We start from the raw sequence: 25548 nt of genomic DNA, 5'->3' as shown, positions 1-25548 counted from the left end.
TAATTTATATTTTTATATGTATGTGAAAATACGACAGAAAGATAAAGAAAAAATAAATAAGCTTTTTTTTTATTCCTACTAATGCAACAAAATGAAGATATGGTGTTACACCAAGTGAAACCCAGTTGTACGAAATATACAACAGAACGCATTTAGTGTATCGTATATATAATGAAATATAATATATCGTTTGTTAAAATAATTTAATATTAGCAGAAATTAGTATTATTTAACTGTAAATTAACAATAATTTAAGAATTATTGAAAATACGATAAGACTTTAAATCGCTGATAATAATTGATCAGCATAATTATGCATAAATTACGAAGCTTATAACTAGAACACTAAAAGTATTGTCCTCTCAAAGTAAAACTGTACCAAATTTTAGTTGCGTATTTATTTATCGATATATCTATATATATATACACATAATTGTTCACAGACAGAGATTCAAAAAAATATCAATTCGTAACTTTTTACTTCGTTTCTTAGACATTAGAAATTTGTTCTTTTTTTCTCTTGCGTTTTACTTTAAGCAAGTTACGCGGAAGACAGATCAATTCAGACGCGCGATCGTTTAAAACATGACTACTCCGTTACTTAATCGATTAACACGTTATGTTAATATTAAAATAAGTTACATAATTACACATGGCAAGGCACAGCAAAGTGGTAGACAAACGGGCACAACTGCTTTGCCGCTGGTCGATTTCGATTTGCTTTTACTGGACGCCTCATACTCGTATTTTGCCTTCTGCTTTTGCCATCCTCCCTATAAAGGAAACGATATATATATATGTATAATTTTATAATATTGGCACTTTAAATTCACTCTTGTGCAATTTAAATTCATCTTTTTGCTAATAAAATTCATCCTTTTGCAAATCAAGTATCTCTACTTAAATATCTTATTTAAAAAAAAACACCAAATGTAAAAGTAATAAGAAATAAAAGAAATTCATTCTAAAAGGTACAAATAATCATTTACAAGAAATTACCAAGACAGTACACATCATCAAGAAAACGCTAATACATCAATTTTTTCAGGAATCTAACTACCCCTTAATTCTGTAAGTCACCCATAAGCTATGATATGTATCCGAGTCGACTAAAAAAATAAAAAAAAATAAAATAGTTAAGTAGGAGTATTTGATTTCTAAGAGAATGAATATAATTTGCAAAATAATAATAATATATATGTAATTTCATATGTTCTGCAGATCCTCGCAGTGTAATACATACACCGGCCTGTGACATGGCGCTAGCCTCCTCCTTTTTAGTGAATTCCGCTGCCCCCGGTGGATAATAAACCGGTGGTCCAGCAACATTTTTACTCTTCACCTTGGGTGGTGTATGGGGTACAAAGTCGACTTCCTTTTTGGCAACTGGCAAGTCTTTTTGCTGTTCTTTCTCGCGTTTCTCAATGTCTTCCAGCACTTCGCGCTGAAATAATAAAAACGTTTCGTTCGAATACTCATCGTAGCTATCTTCAATAAAAAACGAAAACAATTTAACTCTTTGCATGCGGTTATCCTCTCTGAAGGGAGGTCAGAATTAATTTAAACTTATTCCACCGCAACTTTCTCAGAAATACGCGTGTCCCTCAAGTTCTCCATCGAAATAGAGATTTTCTATTACTAGTATAATTAATTATACAATAGTTTCTTAGTAGCAAAGTGTTAAATAACATTATCGTACCTCCGTGTCGGAGAACGACGCCATAAGCTCCTCCAACTTCTTAGGCGGACTCTGCACAGCAGCCGGAGCAGGTTTGCTCGGGTAAACCTGAACGCCCTCCGTTGGGAACGGTTTAGGTAACAAAACTTCGTGGTCTTCGGGGTTCTTGTTAGGCGGTACCGTTGTGGTCGTGTTCGAGAATTTATACAGAGTCGTGTTCGACTGCGGCGGGGTGCCTGACTGCGGCGGCGATGTAGTGTAATAATTAACCGGTGTTCCCGGTTTGTCTGGTGTCGGGTGTCGTCCTGCTGACGGTGGCTGACTAGGATAGTGTTCCTCCACTCGGTTTATGGTCGTGTGGGTCTCGTTTATAGTGGGTGGTTGATTCTGATAGATCACCGTCGTCCCTGGATGATCTGGTCGATCGCCAGGCGGATGTCCGTTCGGATAGCCCTGGTAATACTTTTCATTCCTTGTAACCGTCGTCTTACTTTCCAGGGGTGGCGAACCAGGATGATAGACGACGCCTGTTGGCTGCCCTGGTGAACCAGCGAGGTGTTCCTCGCGATAGAACTTCGACTCTTGATGAATGGTGGTAGACTTCTTGGTAACGTCCGTTATCGGAGGCGGTGGGCTGCTGTATCTGGTTGGCGTCCTCGACGCGACGTTTTCCGTCATGCTCTGATAGGCGACCATCTTGTCTGTGGTAGCGGTCGTGCCTTTTGGTATCGTGTACGTGATCGTTTGATCACCTGGAAGCACGACGGTCCCTGGCACGCTGCCACCTGGTATATAAGTTTGAGGAGGCCCTGGCAGCTCGTACGTGTACGTTTTGATGGTGGTCGTCACTTTTGTGTTTGGACCTGGTGCCAGGTTGATCGGTATCGCTGGCGTTGGAGATGGTACAGGTATGTACTCGACGTTTCCGTATTCTTGCGCTGCTGTCGTGTGCATCGTTGCCACTGTACTTTGCACTGGTTCCGTTTGGTAGCCTGTAACATGGCGCGATTGCGAAATTGAAGCTTTGATCGCCTTTTTTTAAGATTTCTTTCGTCTTCCTGCTCGAATAGACTTATTCGATGCCTCTGATTAATTGTTGACGATACTTGCACTAGTTTGAGATTGTTAGGTATTGATACTTACTCGAGGATTCGTGAATATACTTGACATCTCTTTGAGTACCCGGTAGAGGTGAAGTTTGCTTCGAACGCGATGTAGAACTGTCGCTATACACCTGAAACACGATCGCGTTGGTTTTATGCTTCTTAGCTCGCGTCGAATTTGCGATGCGTGAAATATTGCAAGAGACAAAGCGCTCACCAGTTCTCTGTTGACTGATTTGCTAACAGGTTCTGAGCCACGGTGCAGCGTACTTTCTTCGTAGGTTCTTTCTCGAATGTCATCGCTGTGTGGAACACGTAACGTTAGGTATAATACGTCGCGATTTCAAGCGAACAATTCGGAAATAAAAATAGTATAGGCGGTAGTGAAATTTTTATTTGCTAGTCTCTATTTTCGCGAGTAGCGTGCGTATCAATTTCTTGGCAACGGTTCGAAACAACCGCGATATTTCCGTGTTATGCGAGAGAAAATGGTACTTACATCAAAGCCGAACTGGCATTGGTTAACGCATTGTCTGCTGTCCATGAATCTGCGACAACCAAAGAAATTAATTGCTACTGTTACAAGCTTTTATAGTCATATAATCGATCTTAAATTTAACAAACAACAATTACTAAGATTTCGCCTACTCTTATGGTCCACATTCGTATAGATTTAAACATTGCTGTTTAATCAGCGACGAGTTGCTGAACGTCCAACACAATACTTCGTAATATCAATCAGCAATTAAGTATTCGAACCAAAAGCTCGCGTATAAGTTTTACTTCAAAGGACAGTATCTCGACTGCTACCTTTAAACAATTTCATTTATTAATTACATTAAATATAGCTCTCAAACTTTATTGAAAGGTATATTTATGGAACTTATAGTGTTTTTTTTTTTTATTTATCGATGTCGAGTAACACTCGATAAAGGAGTGCGAAAGGTTAAGCATTCGAAGCGAAAGCTCGCGCGTAAGTTTGACCATTCGATGGCCATCACCCGGTAACCCAACAGCAGTGGTCATCCTTGTGTCTCAATGCCGGCGATTTTTCGATTCCTACTGACGTTAGCCATCCTTTTTCCCTCGACTTTTCCTTCTACGTCTCCCTCTCTCTCTCTCTCTCTCTCTCTCTCTCTCTCTCTCTCTCTCTCTCTCTCTCTCTCTCTCTCTCTCTCTCTCTCTCTCTCTCTCTCTCTGTTCGAGGTGCAACAGAGGGACGGAGAAATCGGGTCAACCTTCTGTTATACGCAACCCTAATATGGGTACGCGTCTGTGTCGTGTATTACCGCAAACAACGCGCACTCAGGCCGCTACGTCACTTCCATATAGAGAAGCAGCCAGCGCGGAAATCTTCTCCGCGTGTAATGGCGTTGTCGTGTTCCCTGCGATCACGGTTTTTTACCGGGATCCTCATAGAATTTCAACAATTGCGACATCCACGGAGGCTGCGTCTCCGACGTTTTGCATAATACAAACGTCGCGAGATGTAACGTTTCACGAGACACGCCGTCCCGTGGTCGCGTGTGTCACGTCGTGTCCTCTACAGGCTAGGTCAAAAGTGATTCGTCGAGTTTGATCGAGTCTAATTCGTTTGTTCGAAGAAACGGCAGAGATTCTCAGAAACTAGTAAGAGGAAACAAAAAGTTCCTCAGCATCGACGATTTTTTCCGTACACCCTGTATTTATACGTGAACTTTGGTTTATTTTCGGCTGTGTGTCCATCGTATCGTGGCATTCCGTATACCAAACTTTTCATTTATTGCGTAAGTAAAGTGCGATATTTTACGATACCGTTAAATTATCGATATTTCAGACGTTTTATGAGAAACAATTTTTATTCTTCGTTTGAGACGTTCAAGTCGATGTCCGTTTCCTTAAGTAACATCGTATTTTGCATGAAAAGCATCGAAGCATCATGAACGGTTAGAGTTGCTGGTCATAGAAAATGTAGTTTCTTAGAACAACTAATGGAACTAGAATGTTTGCATTTCATAATACAACGAAAGTACACGTCACCAACGGTAACCGTGTGATTGGATTACGTAGAAATCCAATAAAACTGTTTTCTCGATCTCCCATTCACTCACGCTTCCTCTACGATGCCACGTTCCTTTGCCATTAGTGAATGGCCCAAGGCCCTTTAATCCTACAGCTTACACGTCATTCGGTATTCTCCAAATTTTCTTTTGTGACAACTCGAACAGGCATTAAAGGTATACTGATTTTTAGTGCGTTCGAGTTATAATGGCAAATCGATTAGTGCATAAAATTTGTGACGTGTGTCACGTTGCAATAGAAAATTTGGAGGAAACGGAATGTGTAGTGTTAAAGGTGTAGGCGATTTTTAATCGTAACTCGTTCCTTTCTCGTCCAATTATCGATTTCTACGATCCATTCGATAATATCGTTCGATTTTTATTTCTGCGGTAATTTTAATTAGTAGATAGCGCTCACAGGACGCTAAAAAATTATGCGATTCGAAAGTATCGCAGTTTTTATAAATCGATCGAGAGTAAACCGTGAGTCAACGTTTGCCACAAGTTTCAACCCAGAGACGATCTATTCCAAAGTAGACGCTAGTAGTTCGCGAAGTTCGTCGTCGTTGACTTTCTCCGGCCTCCGCGTTTTTAAAAATGGACGACTGCGTTCGATCGATGAAAAGTAGGCGCGAGTCGAGAGTTTCGCGTGTATCTCAGCCAACGAACCTCCCTCGTTTTGTCGTTCTCATTGTTAATTAGCCATATACCTGCAAGGCCGTTCCGCGCCTTAAAAGGAGCGACACGAGTGACCAGCTCCCCTTCCTTCGACGATCGTTTTAAAACGCGCCAGCGCTTGCGCGCGATTCCTCGCGTACACGCCCGAGGGTTCATAGCGGTATATCGGACGTCCCGTCAGAAACTCCACGCTTTTTCACAAAATCTCGCTTCCTTTCCGGATTCTTTTTCGCCTACCTTCTCTGTCATTAAGTCTTCGAGCGTTCGAACAGCTTTCCGGCACTTACGTTTAATCGCGACGTTTATTTTCCGAACGTTGCATACGTGCGCACGTATTTCGCAATATCGACGCCATCGTTACTATCGATTATGTGAATTTAAATTTTTTATTCACTTGATATTTCGTATCAACACGTTCTATGCCATGCGAGGCGTGTATGCGCGTTATGTTGAACTTTCCGTTCGAGATGTTTGATATTCGCATTGTAAAACGAAGAATGCCAAGAAAACTTGGAAGGTAAACTCCTGAGGAATGAAATTTATTGCCTTGTCGTGTTGTGCATCTTAAATTCCACACCCTTTTCTTGATTATTATGGTCTTTGTACTGTTTTAAAGATTGCAAAGTATATGCCAGAAGCAAAAGTGTTCAATTGCAAAACGTAGGGTGTACACACTGGCCAAAACGGAAAGTATTCAAAAATCGGTGCGATACGGAACGTGGTAACCAGTTAACTATGAAATTTAGTTTTAAAAATCGTACGTGTATACATAGTCGAATGCAGTTACCAGATTAATTAATTTTTATGTCAAGAGTCTCGAGTTTGGGAGTTTTATGTGACAAATTAGACGCTATAGTATTCGAAGGATCAATTTACGCACATAAATATTAGTACACGATTTTGGTTCTTCTTAAATCTTTCTTCTTAATCTTTCTTTTTAATTTATTCTATAATCAAAGCGTTGTAAAATAGTTGATAGCGATTTATTGAAAAAGTAGTTGATTTTGGATAGTTGAGTATAGTTGGTTGATTTAAAAAATTTCTTTTAAATGCCCGAGGAATGTCAGATTCGCAAGAATATTAATATAAACTTACCAATTGGTTTTCCATCGAGAGTCTTGTTGTATTGATACGACACTTGCTTATAAGCGATCGTTTTACTTTGACCAGGCTGCACCTGAAGCAGAAAGTATTTTATTGAATAATATTTATTTTTTATTTCGCCAGTATTATTGGTAAACGTATTTGAATACGTGAAAATATTGAACAGCGTTATACAAGTAGTTAGATCCGATCAATGAAACCCTTTAATGAATGAATAATGCCGCGTAGATTGTCTTTCCTATTCAACGATCCTTGCACACGCATTGAATGCGTAATGATTTCTGTTGAATATATTTAAATTACTTCCACACTACAGGTGTATGAATTATTTTTCCATCTGTAATTATATAATGGTTCCTACTCTTGAATATTTTATTATGTTTTAATATCAAACGTATAAATCATTTCGTTATCGATTTATCGATCTGTGTATTGACAAAGCTTAAATAACGAGTTTATGGTAAAAGATTTGACAAAGTGTATCCACGTTCTTCGATGTTTGCTCGTTCTTATTATTTTTCCTTGTATTCAGTTGGCAAGAAAGTATTTAATATTGTAAAATAAAAACTCGTGCTTTATGTACGATGAATAAACATTAATCAATTGTATATTTTATAATTTTATAAAAACTTAAATGTGATTTATATCAAATCTCGAAAGAAGAAAAATCAGGAAACTGGCAAAAATCTTTCAAGTCTTTTTGTGTGTGCACATCGAAAATATTTTCTTTGCCAATCCAATACAAGATGGTGATCGAGTATTTAAAAATGGAGATGCACAGTGACTCAGCTGCTCGTAAGTAGATTTAGCTAAGCGCGTCGTCTGGTCAGACACGCTTCCTCGAGTCTTTCGTTTATCGACAACATTCGCACATATTACACTTTAAACGCACAATAAAAGGTGCGGACATGGCACTTGGAACTTTGAGGCGTAGAAATTGAGAATTGCTTAGAACTTTTTTTATCTCACAAAGTTAAGAAACGCTATCGTATTGCTTAGAACTTTAAAACGTAGAAATTGAGAAGCGTCATCGCGCTCCATGGCACTTTTCGATTGGATTTCATTAATTTTGTTAGTGAAGTGCAAATGCAATCTGTTCAGAAAAGGTTAATTTACGTAATTCTATAAAAAATTTTTATTTTTTCTTTCGAGTGCAAAGGGTTAAGACGTTTCATAATAAGATTCAATTGAACATAAATAAATCGCAGCACAATCGTATGCAATTGTTTGTAGAATGCGTATCATCGACGGATCCATTAAAGAATCTTCGATCTTCAAGTGATTCACATTTCGCACGTAGGTTTACCGAATGAACAATCGTGTTACATTTAATATAGAACGCGTGGGCAGTGCTTAGGCGAATCTCCTTACAAGATCGTAATTATTACGAATCTTGATGGCAAGATACGTTGGTGGATCAGTGACAATGTGTGAAACACGTGGAATATCAATTCTCTCAGGGTCGATGAATATTTCAGGAGATCGAATTTACGCAGTCGATAGCTCGGCTCTCAGATGTGATTTATTAAAGGCTTGTATTTTAATTCCTTTTGTCAGTATTTAAATATAAAGGCTCAGTATCCTTTGAAAATATGTGACGCCCCCACTGATCGTTTCAAAAGTTGATTTAAATGCTGACCGAGAATAGATTTAAACACTGTTTACGGGCATTTAAAGCAGTCTAAACACGTCAGCGTACGTATACATTTCCATTGATAAAAAGCGCACATTTGAACTTTGCGAATAATTATATACTTTGCGTTATCGCTATTCTGCATTCGTTCTGTCTAACAGCAAAAGTAAAACGGTATCGTTCACTCGTTGCAAGTATCTCTAACTCCAAACGAATTTTTCCTCAAACGATCTCAAAAAGAAAGAGCAGAATTTAATCATTTTCACGCGACAATCACCAAAAGTACAATAAAGAAAAGGAGATACCAAAAATATAGAACGCGTTACTCAAATTCGAGTTCGCAAACCGACGTTGCCTATTGTAAAACGTAAACTGAAACGTAAATCCCAGTAAACTCGCCATGGACTTTGCTTTTCATAGTTGAGGCTGTTATCCTGTATGCAAATGAGAGTGAACGGTGTCCTAACGTGCCTTAAGGGCAGCACGGCTGAAAGTTTAAGCGGCGAAGCGCGAGGATGGACGCGGTAAGCTCCACGCGTGGACAATCTTCATTTTCATTGAATGGCAGATTACGGGCTGACCGGCTAGGAAACGTTGCAATTACCCTGAGATACCGTGTACGTGTAACAGCTATTTTGCATCGCCGCGTGATCTTCTAATGTCCGATCTACCTCGCGAGATGTCAGATTTATGATACCGCATTCCGTAAGAAACCAGCCGTTTTTTCACCCTGTCGCGAATTCTATCGCGCGATCGCTTGGCTATTGTGACTGGGATGCAGTTCAGAGGTTCGTTCTTGCGTTGATGTTCGATTTGCATTTGATGCTCGATCAGGTTTCTACATAGATTTTTAGACTGCGCGAGAGGGAAGGGTTTTCTTTTTAACCCTTTGATTAGAGCTAGCTTTGTGACGCACCAGTCGTGCTATAATATAGAAATTCTTTCGTGATGTACGCTGTGAACGGTGAAGATTTTCATTTACTGTGCCTTTCTGAGAAAGTATGTTTAAATAATCTAAATATTGGTAGAATTTTAGTCACTTGTTTGCATTCTGCATTGTTGCATTACAATCTTCTTAAGCGCCTTTAAGTGGTTACAGTATTACAAGCGCAAGTTTTCCAAGCGCCAAATGCGCCAATGGTAGTCAAAGGGTTGAAAGAGCGATTGAATTTTAATTCGTAAATTAGCTCGAACAAATTTTAACCAAAGAAACGTTTCATCACAATTGCTTGATACGATGTAAATGTAATAGAATGTTTTACTTACGTTTTGTAACTCTGAATCGATGAAATCCAAACCAGGTATACCACTCGGTGCGCCACTTGGTCCAGAGCTAACGTATTTCTCTGTAGTGGTTGTCATCGTTCGCGTCGGTGAAATGGTTCTAAATTTTCATTGATTTTTCAATTGAGAAACGACACGCAGTATTTTGGAAATGCGTTTCTGGTGGTTGACCTACCTGCCTTCGGAGACCACCTTGGTGGGATTCGCAGCCACGCGATACTCTACTTGAGGCGAAAGCGCTCTGCCACCTCGACTTGGGGTGGCACTTCTTGAGACACTTGTTTGCAGGTCCTCGAGAAGAGCATCTGAAATCACGAAACGCGCACTGCTATTTTTGTACTCGCCATGAAGAATACGCGCGCCTCTTAGAAAATTTCATACGAGCGTCTGGATATTTTTGATCGCTACTCTGCGTATCGTTGCGAGAGCAAACAATCGTAATATTGATAGCAAATTAATTCAGAGTTTCGAAGTAAGTACCGTGTATCTTATCACAAGCGAGAAATAATTACAGCGTGTCATAACCGATATACGTTTGACAAATTTAGTTAGGCGATGAATCGCGCACTCTGTTTTTGCATGGAAATAGGTACTCGTAGTTTAAGCGTTCGATAATACGTATATGTTCCCTTTTCCTAAATCAATCTATATACTAGGATTATGAAACATCGTAATATAGTAGCGTTCCAATATGAAATGTATGATGTCATTTATTATGAACCATATTATTAAATATAATTTATACGTCGCTCAATGCGATAGTAGGAACGCTTATGCAATACCGTAGCGCAATACGAGCTACTTATTAATGATTACTAATCATTATTTCTGCGAAATGATACACATGCGATGCTCGAAGCGGCAAGTAACATCATTAGAAGACAACGGATGTGTCAGTTCTATCTTTAAGATTCATTAAAGAATATAGATATAAGTATTTACATCACAGTTTTACCACTAACGTACGTTATTCATTGAATTACGTGAAAATTTTTTTTCGTGAAAATATTTACTTTTACTTAGTTAGTTTCCTTAGGTGGTTAGTTTCCAGTTAAGTTAGGTTAGTTAGCCCCCTTCCAAAATGAAGTCAGTTTCTGGAACGATAGAAAGTAGAGAGTTAAAGCTCGATTAAGCAATCGAGGGGCGATCTACGCGGTTTACGGTCTAATTTTAGCGAAAGTCTGGAAATTGTAAGAAGCAGACGGCGGGGGCCAGTCGAAAGGAGGAACGCTCCAAGGATAGGGTTACACCTCCGGTGGCACATTTAAAGGTTTACCTAAGTTGTTTTCGAGGCTGTTGGCCGTGGTTGCCGACTGGCTCTGGCCAGATATAGGACCGCCGTGACTCACGATCTTTCTGCTGGTGTGCGTCGTCGTTCTCTCCCTCACCGCAGCTGACATTGCGCTCCTCTTCAAGTTCCCTGCCTCACGAGACCTAAGGAACCAGTAGAACAAAAAGAGAAAAGGGGCTCAGACACTAGATATGCGCCGTAAACGTGAAAGGACCACCGTAAATTTCAAGCTTTCGCAAGGGTTGCCTTCGACGCGTGAACGTACAGGGTGTTTAGAAAAAAAAACTGATAATTATTTCCGTTCACTTTGAATCTCACTAACAATTGACAGACGTCTTCTCTTATTCCGTCATCGTGATTTTAATTTCATCTGTTACTTTCGATCGAAGCTAATTATCTATGAAAGCGATAACTTTTCTAACCCGATCGTCTCCTTTTAGTACGCCAGACGGACCTAATTACAGAGTTGTCAATTCCGCGAATGATCATCCGCGAGATTAGGATTTCCAACGAAGATTGCGTCAATTAAACGGTACGTGACGCGATACCAAAATAAGTATGGCGGAGCAATCGATATCGGTTCGACGCTTCGCGGGACAGAAAATCTTTTCCCCCTTAGTCGGCACGTTCGCGCATTTTTGACATCCACTTCGTTACTGCTTATTATAAAGACAGCAGACATAATTAACGCTATGCCGTTCGCACGTGAAATCAGAATCAGGATTCTTTGGCTTGACGTTGGTAGGACTTGTTCGCGTCTTTTCGTCTGTCGCCAAAGATTCTTCGAGATTTTCGAGCAAATATATATAAGATCTTCTGTGTTACTTCTCCTTTAAATAGTAGAAAGCAAAATGATCTTCGAGGTGTAAAGCAACTCCACAAAACTTATACATTAGTTTCCGCTTCACTTCCTTTTTCTGAAGATGTAAAGTCTTCTACTTCTTCAGAATCCTCAAATTCAGTTGGAACATCGCATAAACTGTCAACGCGTTCATCTTGTGGAAGCGCATGCTTTCCTTCGTGCGCCATTATTAAGAAGTACCATTTCTTGTAAAAACACAAAACTTTCCAGCATGATCGTATTGCAGCCTACAACTTATTATTGCCACGAACGTGGCGTTATCATCAGTTGTTCCTAGCGTCTGTGCAACGAAGAAGTCTCTCTCCAAGGACCTCATTGACAGAATAAGGGTGCATTCGAGTCCCAAAGGTAATTAGCAGCGACTAGCTCTTGCCAGCAAGTGTCGAACATGAAGACAACGTCCAAAGTACGCCAGTTACAACTAAATCGAGCACTCTCGACAAACCGCTGGAAGTACAATCGCTCGAGTGCGTGTCTCCAGTCCCCTCGAATCGTGTTCGAACGATTTTTATCATTTTCGCTGGTCGAAGTCTTGTTGTTGCTGTACGAAACGCGACACACGGCGGTTCTATTTATAGACGGGGGACGTTTATAAATATGGGAGATTCGAGGAGACGGAGAACTGGATCCGCGGAGGCGCGGCGCGCTCGAACTTTCGCGGTGAACACCTGAAAAGCCGGTCGAACGTTAAACCCTGCAGAGTAGTGGCATTTCGAATTAAGTGGGCGCGTGTAATGCCCGGCGTTCACCGATAGAAACTTGCGAACGGAGATTTATTTCTGCCTCGCCAGCCCAAGCTGCTCCGTCGCTCGACGATTGCTCTCGTGTACGACCGTCGAACACGACGTTTCGAAAACTAGTTCCAGGTATTAAAGGCAGGCATAATAATCGGGGTGTGGGCAGATCCGGCAGGCTAGCTTTTGATTAGAGGAAGGGCATGTGTATTTTACCGGCTGATTTATGCGAATCGTGTGCACAAGGATAGGGGAAGTATGGCCCCATTGACGTAAAATGTTACGTACGAAATTGTTACCTTTGGAACGTTTTTCGTGCACTCGTGGCTATTTTTGTTTGCAAACTCTGCGTTACATAATTGGTCTCGATGGAGAGTTACCAGTTTTGCCATCGCGATTCGACAGAAGAAGCGCAATAATTGCTGGTCGCAATTATTCGAACGGTTTCAAGGACGTGCAAAGTGTACGAGAGCTCTCTTGTTCGTCTCGTTTTAATTGATCAGTTTAACTGGGATCGTTTCTGTTTAACCATTCCGTGCGGAGTGGGCTAGAGAGCGTAGAAAGTGTTTCCACGGGAAACGTCCCGCCGTTTTATTCCGGCAGAGACATCAATGCGAATGGGGCAAAGGGGCCAAGGAGGCCTTCCGAGAATCGTCTGCGGTGGAGACTGACTCGTACGATCGCCACCGAAACCTTGAATCGCAGACCAGGACTGTTTCTAGAATTTGTATTCCCCCAAGGAGTCGACTAGATGAGAATTATTTTAGTTAGGCTGCTCTGTGACTGGACTCTTGATATCTCCAAAGCTGAACCATTTATCGCGCGATCCTCTTCGCGCCATTTTATATTTTTTTCAATTGCATTTTGCGCCTACGTCAGTGATTTTTGAATAGCGTTGGAGTGGAAAGCTGCAAGATTATTTCGATTCGACGAATAAAATAGAAAATTAATTATTGGAATTTCCAATACGCTCGCTAGCGTTTAATGAATCTTATCGCAATAAAGTTTGAATCCATCGTAATGAGGTTCGATGAGATAACGGTGGCATACTATAACGTAACGCAAACACAATTATATATCATATTCGTCAGTTATTTCGTAACACCGTCAAGTTCTTCAAATTCCCTGCGATGTCAATTCCTGGTGGAATGCGATTAGCTTGCTAGTCGCTATTGCATCGATTTGAAACATGTATCTAGATTATTATTATCTCGTTAATTGTAAATGTTGACAGATTCATTTCCAGTGCACTGTCAGCGCATTTACAATTTCGAAGGAACACTTTCGTTTAGTCCAAAAATACATATCCTATATATCTCGTCTGCCAATCCTAAGACGCGTGTAAACACTGTACGGAGCGTGAAGTATTGTTTTCGCTATATATTTCCCTTAGTTCAGCTGAGATGTTATTTTTAAGCCAGCTAGAGAGAGAGAGAAGTTAAAAGTCGATTCAGATTATGCTACTATAGACGACTCTGTAGGACTCTCGCATTAAATCGTTAACCAACTGCTAGAGCGGCAGTGACATTGTCCATCGTCGTTCAAGGCCTTCGTGCCAATCAAAATAATGATGATCGCGGTTGATCTGATTCCAAGAGCGATAATACATAATGGGTCAAACAGGCCGTCCGCGTGAAAAGCTAGCAACACGGGCGGCAAGTTAATTTTGCTCGAAAGTCATTCCTTTATTTAACGCTGTTGTTGGAAAACAGGTTTCCGTGGAACTGATGACGAAGAAATTGAAGGAGTTGAAAGCTTACTTTTACGTTAATGGAATGTGGTGACGTCATTCTCGTGAGAATAACGTGCGTGACCGGTCGCGAAGAATCGCCACAGAATTTTGCAATGCAATTTTGATTGTTGGTAATCACGGTTGTTGGTCTACGAATTTCTTTATCGTTTTATTCGAGAGAATGAGAAAGGAAGTAAAGCTTCTGGCTGGTTTAAATTTAACAGCAGCATTTGACATGACGTGGGTGGCATTGATCCAGCCAACTGGCGCCCAGAGTTTCATTCTATTTCCCGTTTTTTCATCTACATCTGCCTGAACTGTTCCCCTCTTTGTTTTAACCAGCATAAATATAACCGAGCAATTTCTACAAAACGCGTAGCGCGAAAAGACTCGAGCAGCGTGAATCGTTCGCGTTGTTGATGCCAAGAAATTTTCGGTTATTAATTGCCTCCCATTTTTCATATCAACGTCATCCATTTTATAACATCCAAGCAGTTGGATAATGGTGAATCAACATTTACTATTAATCTCACTTAAATTTTTTAAGGAATTTTTTCTTAAAATGAAGTCAATTTTTATTAATGTAACTATTGTATTATATTGAAAATAAATTCCTAAACGATTTCCTTCTTTCTGTTTACTGTTTTCATTTCTACGATTGTTTGTCGCCATTGATCGTATTTCTTAATTGCGGTCATATCTGAGCTCGTATCATTAACGAATGAATATTGCATCACATTTGCAATGCAACGCGGCTGAATGCGTACGACGAAGTGGAACGTAAAAGTATTACACAAATACTAATCGGAGAGAAGAAAAATAAAAAAAAAAAAATTGCACATTTCTTCGAGCAATAAATCCGTGATAATCGCACCCGTTGATACGCGAATTATCGAATAACGGGGCCCATTGTCGATCGATTTATCGAGAATCTGTCCTCCTTGTTCTCTTTTTCGCAAGTAGTGAGATACGACTGTAGGAAAAATAAATTCAGGCGAACCTGAGTTTGTTTTTGGCGAATTGCCTGACGGTCGGAGTTTTATAAACTGTGGACCAATGTGTTTTTGGCGTAACGCCTATTTTTGTGCTCGCATTCGTCGCCCAGCGTCCTCTTTTTCCCGATCACTGAAAGATTGTGCGTTATTTATACTCACATCTCTTTCTGTGCATCGCATATCGACATCAGACACGAGATTAGAATTCTATCGAAGGATTCTCGAGAAGAAACCGTAAGATTCTAGCGTAGATGAAAACTAACGAAAGACATAGTTCAAGATCGAAATCGTACCCTAAGAAGATTGAAATCTACAAAAACGATTGCGCACGAACTGAATAAACAACTTTGTCTTCAGCCTCGAGAGATTCCACGAACTACGTTAAAAATTTTCATCGCCAATTGAATGAAAAATTGACACCTAATTACACGTGACGGCAGCGAGTAATTGAACGCGGCTTCGAGATACTGACGTATCGTTTTCGCTCCTATCTCAATCGTGAATAATATAACAGCAATCAACGAAGGACGAGAACATTGGACGCGAGTTAATAACTCGTTTTACGATTATTGCACTTTTTTTCCCCCTCTTTTTTCTTCGCCAAGCATAAATGTCAGCGAAAATGTGCGCGAGCGCCTACTTGGAACGGTCCTTGAAGCACACCTTACATGGATGAAAGATCCACGAAGACGGAAAGTGGGAGTTGACCTTCCGCCCATCCAAGAACGATCATCTGCTTACTGGGTTACGTGCGCCGCGAAGAATGCGTGTAGTAAACGCGTCTTGATCGCGTGGATGCCCATAATTTAACAATTCACCGTGACGCTACGAGAAGGATCTTAATTTCGCCGCATGTCGACAGCGCTGGTGAAATTTTTAATCGCTAAATCCTATTATTTACGACCAGCGTCGCGTTGAAAAATTCGAACGCGTCGCCGCTCGGCTGGTGTCGGATACGAAAGTGAAAGCGATCTTGAAATCTCAGTCGCTGGAATTGCGAATAATTTCAGTGATCTACAACCAACCCCGTTTCGACTATTACAAATTGATTCTGTAAATGAAAATATCTAACACAACGCTGTAGTCGTCTGAAAAATTATTTTACGCCTGCCATTTTGAACACCTGTATTTTTCCAATATTCTCTTTAAATCGTTCGAGTGAAGTGTTTATAAATTTTCCTGCAAAATCAGCTGTTTTCATCGAGCGAGACGCGAAGTCGCGCGAGAACTGTGTCAACGGCGATCAGTTTATCTGAATATTCATGCGGACACGCGACATTTTTATGTTTCTCGTCCGCGAGCGGGGAAACAAAGATGTTTAAAATGACATCTCCAGGAGCACGTCCGCGAAGAAAACGGCGCGCCATGAGTCACGATGGTAAAATAAGCGCGACGCATCTCTGGCGTTCGAAATTTGCGGCGTCCGCTTTTGTGGCCTGGCCGCGTTCGAAGAACACGAATCAAATTCAGATCGGCGTTTTTGCGCGCCTCGAACGCTCTTTGGAGCGAGTAAACGTGAAACGTGTTAAGCCAGTGACACACGTGATATAATAACGGGCACTGTTCGCGTTCAGAGCCTCTCAAACGGGCGGGGAGTTTTTCGACGCGGCCAGATTAATTGCTGCGCGCCATCGCTGGTACGTTCATCACTGTACTTGCGGTAATTCGATGCAAATAAGACCCTACGTTTGTCAAGATCCGACGATATAATCGGTATTCGACAAATGGCACGTCTATTGCCACGTATTTCAATTTCTAGAAGGATTCGACATAAAAGACCACTCGCCGTGACGCGAGCCAATTTAAATCGCCAGATAAATTTTTCATAAATTTCAATTCGAAGTCGTTCATGTCGCGGAGTTTTTGAGACGTCCATCGCGAGATCGCTCGCGTGGCCACGTATTTCAATTTCTAAACGGATTCGACATAAAAGACCACTCGTCGTGACGCGAGCCAATTTAAATCGCCAGATAAATTTTTCCTAAATTTCAATTCGAAGTCGTTCCGTATTAGGGAGCTTTTGAGACGTCCATCGCGAGATCGCTCGCGTGGGTCGATCGATAGCAATTACTTTTCGCACCCCTGACAATGAGATCGTTTCGAACGTATCGAGGTTCAATGGTGCATTTAATAATGCATCGGTCGCTGGGCCGCCGACAAAGTATAAAATATCACCGGATTGAATAATTCAGCGCGAACCTGGCGGAATGCATTCTTGATTGTATGCAAACGATATTACCATAAGGCGTTACTTATTTTGCGCGTACGAAAAGTACAACGATCTTCGTTCACCTGTAATTAACATGTATAAGGACCCGTACGTCCTGCGCGGTTACGAGTTCAACTGGTGCTCAGCTACGTTTTCAGTGTCCCGAATCGATCTTAGTTGGGCACGGGTGTACGAAATCGAAAATATCTCGCAACGATATCGAAGTGAACGCGTCAAATGACTCCTTGTAACTTTGAAACTTGGCGACGCGTTACACAGTTTGAACTCGAAACCAGCACGCGTCGAAGTAAGGTGCAGAGCTTACCTCGCGAGAAAGGGTAATCCAATGTTTGCAATAAAACACCGGCAGTTTCACCGTTCGCTTGTTCGTTTTTTCTTTTTTTTTTTTTTTCGTTTCGGCGATTAATTTCGCGCGTCGAATCGATCAACTGTCGAAGAAATCGAAAAGACGGCGCACGTGACACCGCAGAGTGCCCGTCCAATACTGGCTCGGTCCACTTGGTCTTCCGCTCGCGAGTGCGCTATGCAGCGCAGGACTAGCGCGCGCGCATGCGTACATAAACTTGTTCGAAGTCAGGTGCTCGATTTGTCGATCGCGTCAATTTCGAAGCTGTAAATATACACGCAACTGTGTGAAATGATTTTTTTCTGAACCCGTTACAAACACCATCGACGAAATTCTCTCTGTAAAACAAGGAATTCGTTTAAATTTTTTTTTACAAGGAAAGTCAGTTTTTGGAACGAAGTGGTCTTCCTCTGATGTTGAAACGCCTTCGTATGTTTCATACCCTTTGCAAGATTACCAGGTAGTATTAAGCAATATCGTTTAAAGCGTACGTTACTATGACTGAATGCATAGTCGAAGGCATCGAAAAGAAGTGGTTGCTAATGTACTCTGAAATGAAACAGGATTATCCTAAATACATTGAAATTCTGCTATTTGATTTCGAAATATTCCATGGAAGTGCAAATTGTACTTAAACATGTGCGTATGAAACATCTTGGTTGCTGCAAATTTCTTATTGAATATTTTTCAGCTGAGAAATAGTCCGTAACACGCGTTGGAGATTAAATAGAGTATGTTAAGTGTTAAATGTAGCACGCTTGCGCGTGTGCGTTTAAAGAACGAGCGAGGAAAGCGCGCGTAAGCGTTGCTCTTGTCCAGCTCTAGCGCGTTTGCAGAAGTCGGGTTCCTCCTACGCACAGGGACGGTGAAATTCTGATAAAACTTTTACCGCTGGTATTGTTATAAAACACCGTTTGTTTTATGCATTAGGAAGATAATCTTAACGTTGTTTTATTCGTGGCTGTTCGCGAGTTTTATGCAAATTACAGGAAATGGATTCGGCTTGGTAGTTTTTGCGGTGATGATGTCATCGATGAATAAAGTGAAATGTTAACGTTTCTCTTATTTAACACGCGTTTCACGATTTTCTTTCAACACTTTTCCTGTAAAATTCTGTTGACTATTTCCATAATTCAACCTACGATATATACTTCTATGAACTATAATAATTAATTTAGAGGTTCTCAGTATCATACGATATGAACGATCTGTTCGTATTTTTGTGTAAAAGAAAATGGTGCTTTTTATTCGATTAATAAATTTTAACAATATTTATGCACACTTATATGTGATTTTTTATTTAATTTCGTCGAATTTATTGGCTTTTCTAAATCCTTGGATGCTACTGTACAACGCAATAACAATTTAATCAAAAAATTTAAATTAGTTATTGCTATTATTATTAGACGAAATGATGTATTTCTTAAGTACTGGGTTTTTTCTTTTTTTAAGTAAGACGTCCCTGTTCATGCTATATTTCTTCTCTTTCGCCCACGGTGCCACGGTCCTAGCACCCACTTCTACCTTCAGAATCGTTATTTATGGTAATAACGTGGCACCAAGAACATACAGATACCACTTTTTATTTTTTCGATACAAGGAAAAAGTTTACGCATGAATATTTCGTACTAATTTCTTACCAAAAACAGTATAACGTTTTTTTTGGTGTTTCAACTCACTGTTTGGAAGCTAATTACTTTTTCATATAAAAAAAGCATTAATATATGAAAGGACGAGTTAATAAAATATCAGTTGAACATTACCAAATAAAAGTTCAACGCTGAATCAAAATAATTGAACGATTCTGACAATAATTGCCTCGTTATGTAAACTTAAAGTAATGAAACAAACCTTTCGTTCTTGTCCAACACCTGTTCCAACAAAATTTTTCCATTCGCATAGGAAATTATTATTGGTTAGTAATTTGTTTACTGTTATGTGCATATTATTGTACTGCATTGTAATCAGATATATATCTATGAGAGTGATTACAAATTATAAAGTTAAACCATACGTAATAAAGAATTGTTATATAAAAAGAATTAAATTTAGCAATAAAATTATGAGCAATTGTTTTCAGTACCGTTTAAGATTTATTCGAATGAGTATGCAAATAGAAGTATGCGGGAATAATAAGTCTATAATGACGAAACAGAACGAACCTGTTGATGATGTCATCCTTATATTGGCGTTATCCTGTTGAAGTAGAATCCATAGGACTTGTACAATGTATGTACTTGTAATATAATTATTTTTGTATATACTCCTGTTTATAGAATTAAACAATCAATTCTGTTATTAATTATTTAAATTTACGAAATAAATGAAACGAAGTACTTGAATTCTGTATGAAACGAAGAACAAACTATACGTACTTGTTGTCTTATTTAATAATGAATTTAATTTGTTTAATTAACTTTGTTTGTATCTGTGTCACGGTCTAGATATTCTCATACTTTAATTATATATAATTTAATAATATACAATTGATTTGTCGCATTTGCAAAGAACTTTTACTGAACATTACATATTCTCTACTACATTAAATTCTTTTATAGTTTCCAAGTTTTTTAAAATATTTCTAGCAGAAGAGAAGAATTTTACCTGTACTAAATACAATTTATTACAATTATAAACTAAATAGCTACGCTGTAGAAGTGTGATAATGGAAATTTTCTTCATATTCTCCAGACAGTAAAAGTTTATAACTACTCACCTTCTAGGATTTTGTATTTCACATTCTGAATTATCGATCGTGTAAAGAAGTACAGACTTGCGTCCTCTATAACTTAGAACAGAGACTTCGGGAATTATGTTCAATTCAATTACAAAAATGCGAAAGCCATTTTATCCGGGGTTTTGCCATAGCTTTTAAAATTACTTCTACTTGAGTTGTTGACGTGATGTTTTCATGGGCTTTTTTTACTAAGTTGAAATATTCCTTACTTCCGATAGTTGAATTTTGCTCGAAAGAAGGGGATTTATTGCAATAACTTCGTTCTTACTATAAGAATTCGAGTAGTTCAGTACAAATATACTGTAACATTCGCAATTAACACCATATAGTTAATATTTCTTCTTTCTGATAGTTGAATTTTGCTCGAAAGAAGGAGATTTATTGCAATAACTTCGTTCTTACAACAAGAATTCGATTAGTTCAGTAAATAATGTACTGCGATATTCGTAATTAACATCGTATAGATAATAAAATAATATGTAAAGTGAAATATTATACGTGTATACGTGTTCTACACGTAGATACATACATATAGGACAATAGAAATGTTTTCGTACAAATTGTCTAGGAGAATGTGTATCATAACACACGGTGTGTACTTTTCTGAGAAAAATGAGCACGAGAGTTTTCCTGGAACTCGTACTTTTGAGACGTGTCGTTTCTAGTAGAAGTCTTTTCAATTATCTAATTTGTTTACAATTGAAGCAGATAGCGAAATACCAAGGCCACGGAATGAAACGTGGAAGCATAGTTGAAAAACTATGTTCAAGCATCTTCGACTGTATTCGAACGTTTTCGAAATGCCTTCTCAGTCAGTTCGTGTCGTCCTCTGTTGCTGGTAAAACGTGCTGGCTTCTGCTGCCGATAAAACTTTCCAAGACACGCTTCTGTCTTCGAGGTACGTTCACAAGCTTGCTTATCGACTACATAGTATTCTTAATTACTATTCTTTTACGCTTTTATTCTATTATAAACTTTGTTTAATCCTTGCACAGTTGATTAATCATTTGCTGAACATTATAAATATGAAATTATGTTTGAATGTTCATTCTTCTTTATCTTTTATTATGCGTTTCATTGTTCATAGTTGTCCGTGGACCTCGTTTGAATTTTGAAAATGATTTATGAACTCATTTATTATAAAATGTTAATGTAACTAATTATACCTTTCTATATTTATTCCAATTGTTTTGTTTCGTTTATTCTGATTACAGATTTTTAATCAGCTACATCTCTGGAATGATGAATATAATGAACAAGTATCATAATCAATAATATAACAAGGGCTAATGATGTTTTCCATGCAGATTTGCTTGTATTGCATATATTACTGAAAGAAGTGTAACGCAATGACTGTAAGAACGTTCAACGTATAATAAATATTTATATTACATTTTTATTGGTCATTTGATAACATTTTGTACATAATTTATGATGAATACATGATGTACGTAACAAGTAATGATTTGATGACTATTTCTCCAAGCAATTTCGAATGTTTGTGACATGTAATATAGTTCACTGATTAGGAGTATTAAATATGCTTTAAATTTTGATAACAAATAATCGTAATAGAATTTTTATTATATATACAATTTTATTTATATATGCATAGTTCGATAATTTGCTGCCTCGATATTGGAGTCAGATTATTGTCTACTTAAAGGATCTAGCTGTGCTTTAAAAGCCAGAATGGACAAAAATATATGATTGATGGTTGATTAATTCATTTGTAGACCCTGTGTAGCATTATTATTAAAATTTTCGCAATTAAATATTACTATCGTCACAGTCGATATCTTGGATACCTACTTCAGCCGCATCCCTGTTTCTCATCCATATAAACGTTCAGTGGTAATACGCGACTTCTGATGGCGATATTTTGCACTAAACGATCTTTTACACGGCACTTTTGAATTAAACTCCCCTCCTTTTTTTATATCTTTCTTTCACTGTTTAACAATTACCACTCTACTAAAAATCCAAACTATTAAATGATCGCGAGTAAAATCCAGTTCTACATATTTCAAATTACGGAGCTGCTGGTAAAAGTATTGTGGTAGCTCCTTCTTTTTGTTAAAACATTCCTCAAAGTCTTGAGATTGTTTTATTCGTAGAGAAAAATACGATGTAAATGGAATAAACGGCATTGAGAGCATCATTAAGGATCGGGGCGATGCAGTGCGACTTCCTGTTTGCGAGTTGAATACCCGCGATAACGCCGGAACCGTGCAATAACTGTTGCAGTCGTTTTGCGTCACCAATGAAGATTGCTCGTTCCGAAAGCTAGTTCTACAACTCTGATGCCCGTCTCGTGGTCATTTCACATGCATGCGGTTCGAAAACGGTCGACTATCGGCTACACGCTCCCCGGGTTTGTCCTTTCTGCCCCTCTACTTGACGCATCACAGGATAAACTGAAGCCTGGCTTACATTACGAGCAGGTGGAGGCGCCGGTGTCAGTAAACCTCCGGTCGTCTTAAAGCGCGGATCGCGTCAACGGATGCCTCTCGTATCGCGAGGCCACGGGTCAACGCTGTTCGCGGCAGTCGCACGCGAAATTCGACAATGAGGAACATCGACTCCCGCCTCTCGATCGTGTTGGTTCGCGAATGATTTGGATCTGATGTGCACCTCGAACCATGCATCGGGACAGTTGAAACGCGGGACACGTGTGCGACTTTGAGACAATCCAGGTAACGTCTCCATTAAATCGATCCCTCTGCTCTTATTGGAAATCAGTTTTAGTGAATCAATTAAAGCGACAGTGGACTAAGAAGCCCTGTAATCGGTCGTTCGAATATTCGCGCGGATATGCTTCAATGGCAGGTGAACATTCTGGAGGAATTAGATCTGGTATCTTTAAAATGATACGTATAATAAAATGGCATGTTATCCGAGGCGTCTATCGTGCACGCGAACGCAGGACATTAAGGTCCTTTATTTGTCGAACATTTCCCCGAAGATGACGACGACAGGATCTCGTTTAAACTTCCTCGCCGCGTCCCTTTAAGGGAACGCCGGTTCTACTTAGATTTCTGTGGCTCAGACGATCATCCCTCTAATGCATTCTCGCCTGCGAAAAAAGGCTTAACGAGACGAGCAATTTCATTCACACACGGTCGAGTTTCAGAAGGAGGCACGCAACCACCGCGAATCAGCTCGCGTAGCTTTTCGCACACGTACGCACGCGTGCCAACGGAGTCTGTTTAATAAATTAACGCACACACGGGGACGCGTTCACGTTCGCGGTCGAAAGAAATCGCGACGTTCATTGGATTCCGTGCTCCCTTTTTTAATACGAGAATCGCTTCGCGCGTCTTCTCGCGAACGATTACACCAACTTATTATTCCCAGTTTGTTGCGTACACAACCACGGAATACTCCGGAGCGCCATTGTTCTCTTCAATGAAAGCCTTTTGCATCGGCGGAATGAGCAAGCTCGGAAAAACAAACCGTGGAATCGAGTTTATTATTCTTCCACGATCTGTCCGCCATGAATAATAATCGCGAGAGGTTCCGTGGGATTAACAAGCTTCGACTAGAGCCTTCTCCGTCAATTCACTGCAATTATTATTAACCCTGGATAACTAAGCACTCGTCTAATCGACTACCAACCCCTGCTCATTTTGCGAACTTGAGATGTTACCGTACTGCTCACATCACCTCGCACGCAATGTCTTTATAACTAGTAAAATGAGTCAACCAAAGGTGATAAGCATGAATGCACACTTATTACTTTCTGAGATTTGCTGTAATGGTCGTCTAACAGGCGAACATTTAGTCACAAAAATATCGAAGGGACCATAGAAGATACGACTAAAATTTTATCAAACAGATGTAGAATTTGCATTTTCTATTCGTCTAAGAATCTGTTCTTGAAGACCACACTTTTAACATCTGCTAAGATTGCAAACGTCCACTTTTTATCACTTTTCTATATTTTAGTAAAAAATATGACAATACTTCTCTTAAGTTACGCTAATGATTACGCTTTGAAACGATTAAAAGGAATATTAAAATGTATACGTAATGTCTTTAATTCGTAGTCTATGAGTCGAATGATTAGTTGCAGGGCAACATTGATTTCAGTTCAGTTACGTTGGGTTAAACGCGCGGTTCTCCAACTTCGTTCAGTTGACATTGTCACCCTGTCTTTTGGCCGACAGTTCCTTCGTCGCGACAGCATTCATGACTTACGATTCAGCGAATGTCTATTGCGCAACCACGTGGGTCTGAGCACGTAAAACTTGCCGCCAACTAGTAACTAGAGTAATTATTTAGGCTCGGAGAAATTAATGATACAGGAGCGAGTCAGGCATAATAAATTAGGCGTTTCTTGCCCCGATCGTTCTCTCCGCCGCTGTGAATAGGAAGCATTCCTCTTTCGACGGTGACCAATTAATCATACGGTGAAATTTTCGACTCGTTCGGCGTCGATTCGTGTCAGGGACATTTTATGTATCGAACCATGTAGGCACGATTCTTGTAATAGTTCCGACTCGACGAAAGCAGCTTGTATAGCCGAGAAAATAAGGTCGAAGGTTCTGGTTTTAGATTCTTAAGGTAACCCTCTCAGTTCGATGGTTTACGAGAAAATTGGAATTTATCTTGTGGATCAGGAGTACGCGTATTTCTTAATATTGGAATTATCGGTGTCTCGTGTTTTTCTAGACCTAGAAACATTGTTTTGCAATTGTTTGTGGTATTCAACGTAGCAACATTTTTTTTGCACTTTTTTCTAATGAAATTTCCATTGTTGCTTCATTATATACATAATAGAAATTGCGTAACTTACGTTTCAATATGTAGAACCAATTTTTTCCTGTATTTACCCAATCACCATACGCCCACCGATATACTCAACGTCCAATGGTCGTCATCTGTTTTCGAAATCGATCTAGCGACCACTAAGAGCGAGGGAAAGTATTTCTAATCGATCCTTAAGATTGTTTACCTATCGTTACGCAAACAGATTCTTCTTTCTCGAACAGTTCCTTCGTTTCAGCGGTAAATTATTTAGACTCCTTGTTAGTAGAAATAAGTAGAACATAAATCGTAGGGAAAAAAAAAGCATTAAATTAAACGCACAGAAGTCGTGC

At 39.6% G+C, this 25548-nt stretch overlaps 2 protein-coding genes across 2 annotated transcripts in view; one reads left to right on the top strand and one right to left on the bottom strand.

The window, feature by feature from the left end:
* Positions 1-379: 379 nt before the first annotated feature.
* On the bottom strand, positions 380-17842 carry LOC143424530 (uncharacterized). Its single transcript, XM_076896654.1, has 11 exons — positions 17668-17842; positions 10796-10953; positions 9695-9824; positions 9502-9619; positions 6594-6675; positions 3281-3329; positions 2999-3083; positions 2822-2912; positions 1700-2670; positions 1244-1444; positions 380-773 (listed from the first exon to the last, which is right to left on the bottom strand). Exons 2-11 carry the CDS (start codon positions 10917-10919, stop codon positions 639-641), a joined length of 1986 nt encoding a protein of 661 aa, XP_076752769.1. The 5' UTR covers positions 10920-10953; positions 17668-17842; the 3' UTR covers positions 380-638.
* A 5234-nt stretch (positions 17843-23076) lies between these two features.
* Positions 23077-25548, top strand: part of Mwh (multiple wing hairs) — a 43863-nt gene continuing 41391 nt past the window's right edge. The window contains exon 1 of the mRNA XM_076896746.1: positions 23077-23142. The gene's annotated coding sequence lies outside the window, so the exon portion shown is untranslated. The remainder of the gene's footprint in view (positions 23143-25548) is intronic.

This window comes from Xylocopa sonorina, chromosome 6 (genome assembly GCF_050948175.1).
Source record: "Xylocopa sonorina isolate GNS202 chromosome 6, iyXylSono1_principal, whole genome shotgun sequence".
Lineage (NCBI taxonomy): Eukaryota > Metazoa > Arthropoda > Insecta > Hymenoptera > Apidae > Xylocopa > Xylocopa sonorina.
Note: the sequence above shows the minus strand (reverse complement) of the source record. Positions and strands in the feature narration are given on the sequence as shown.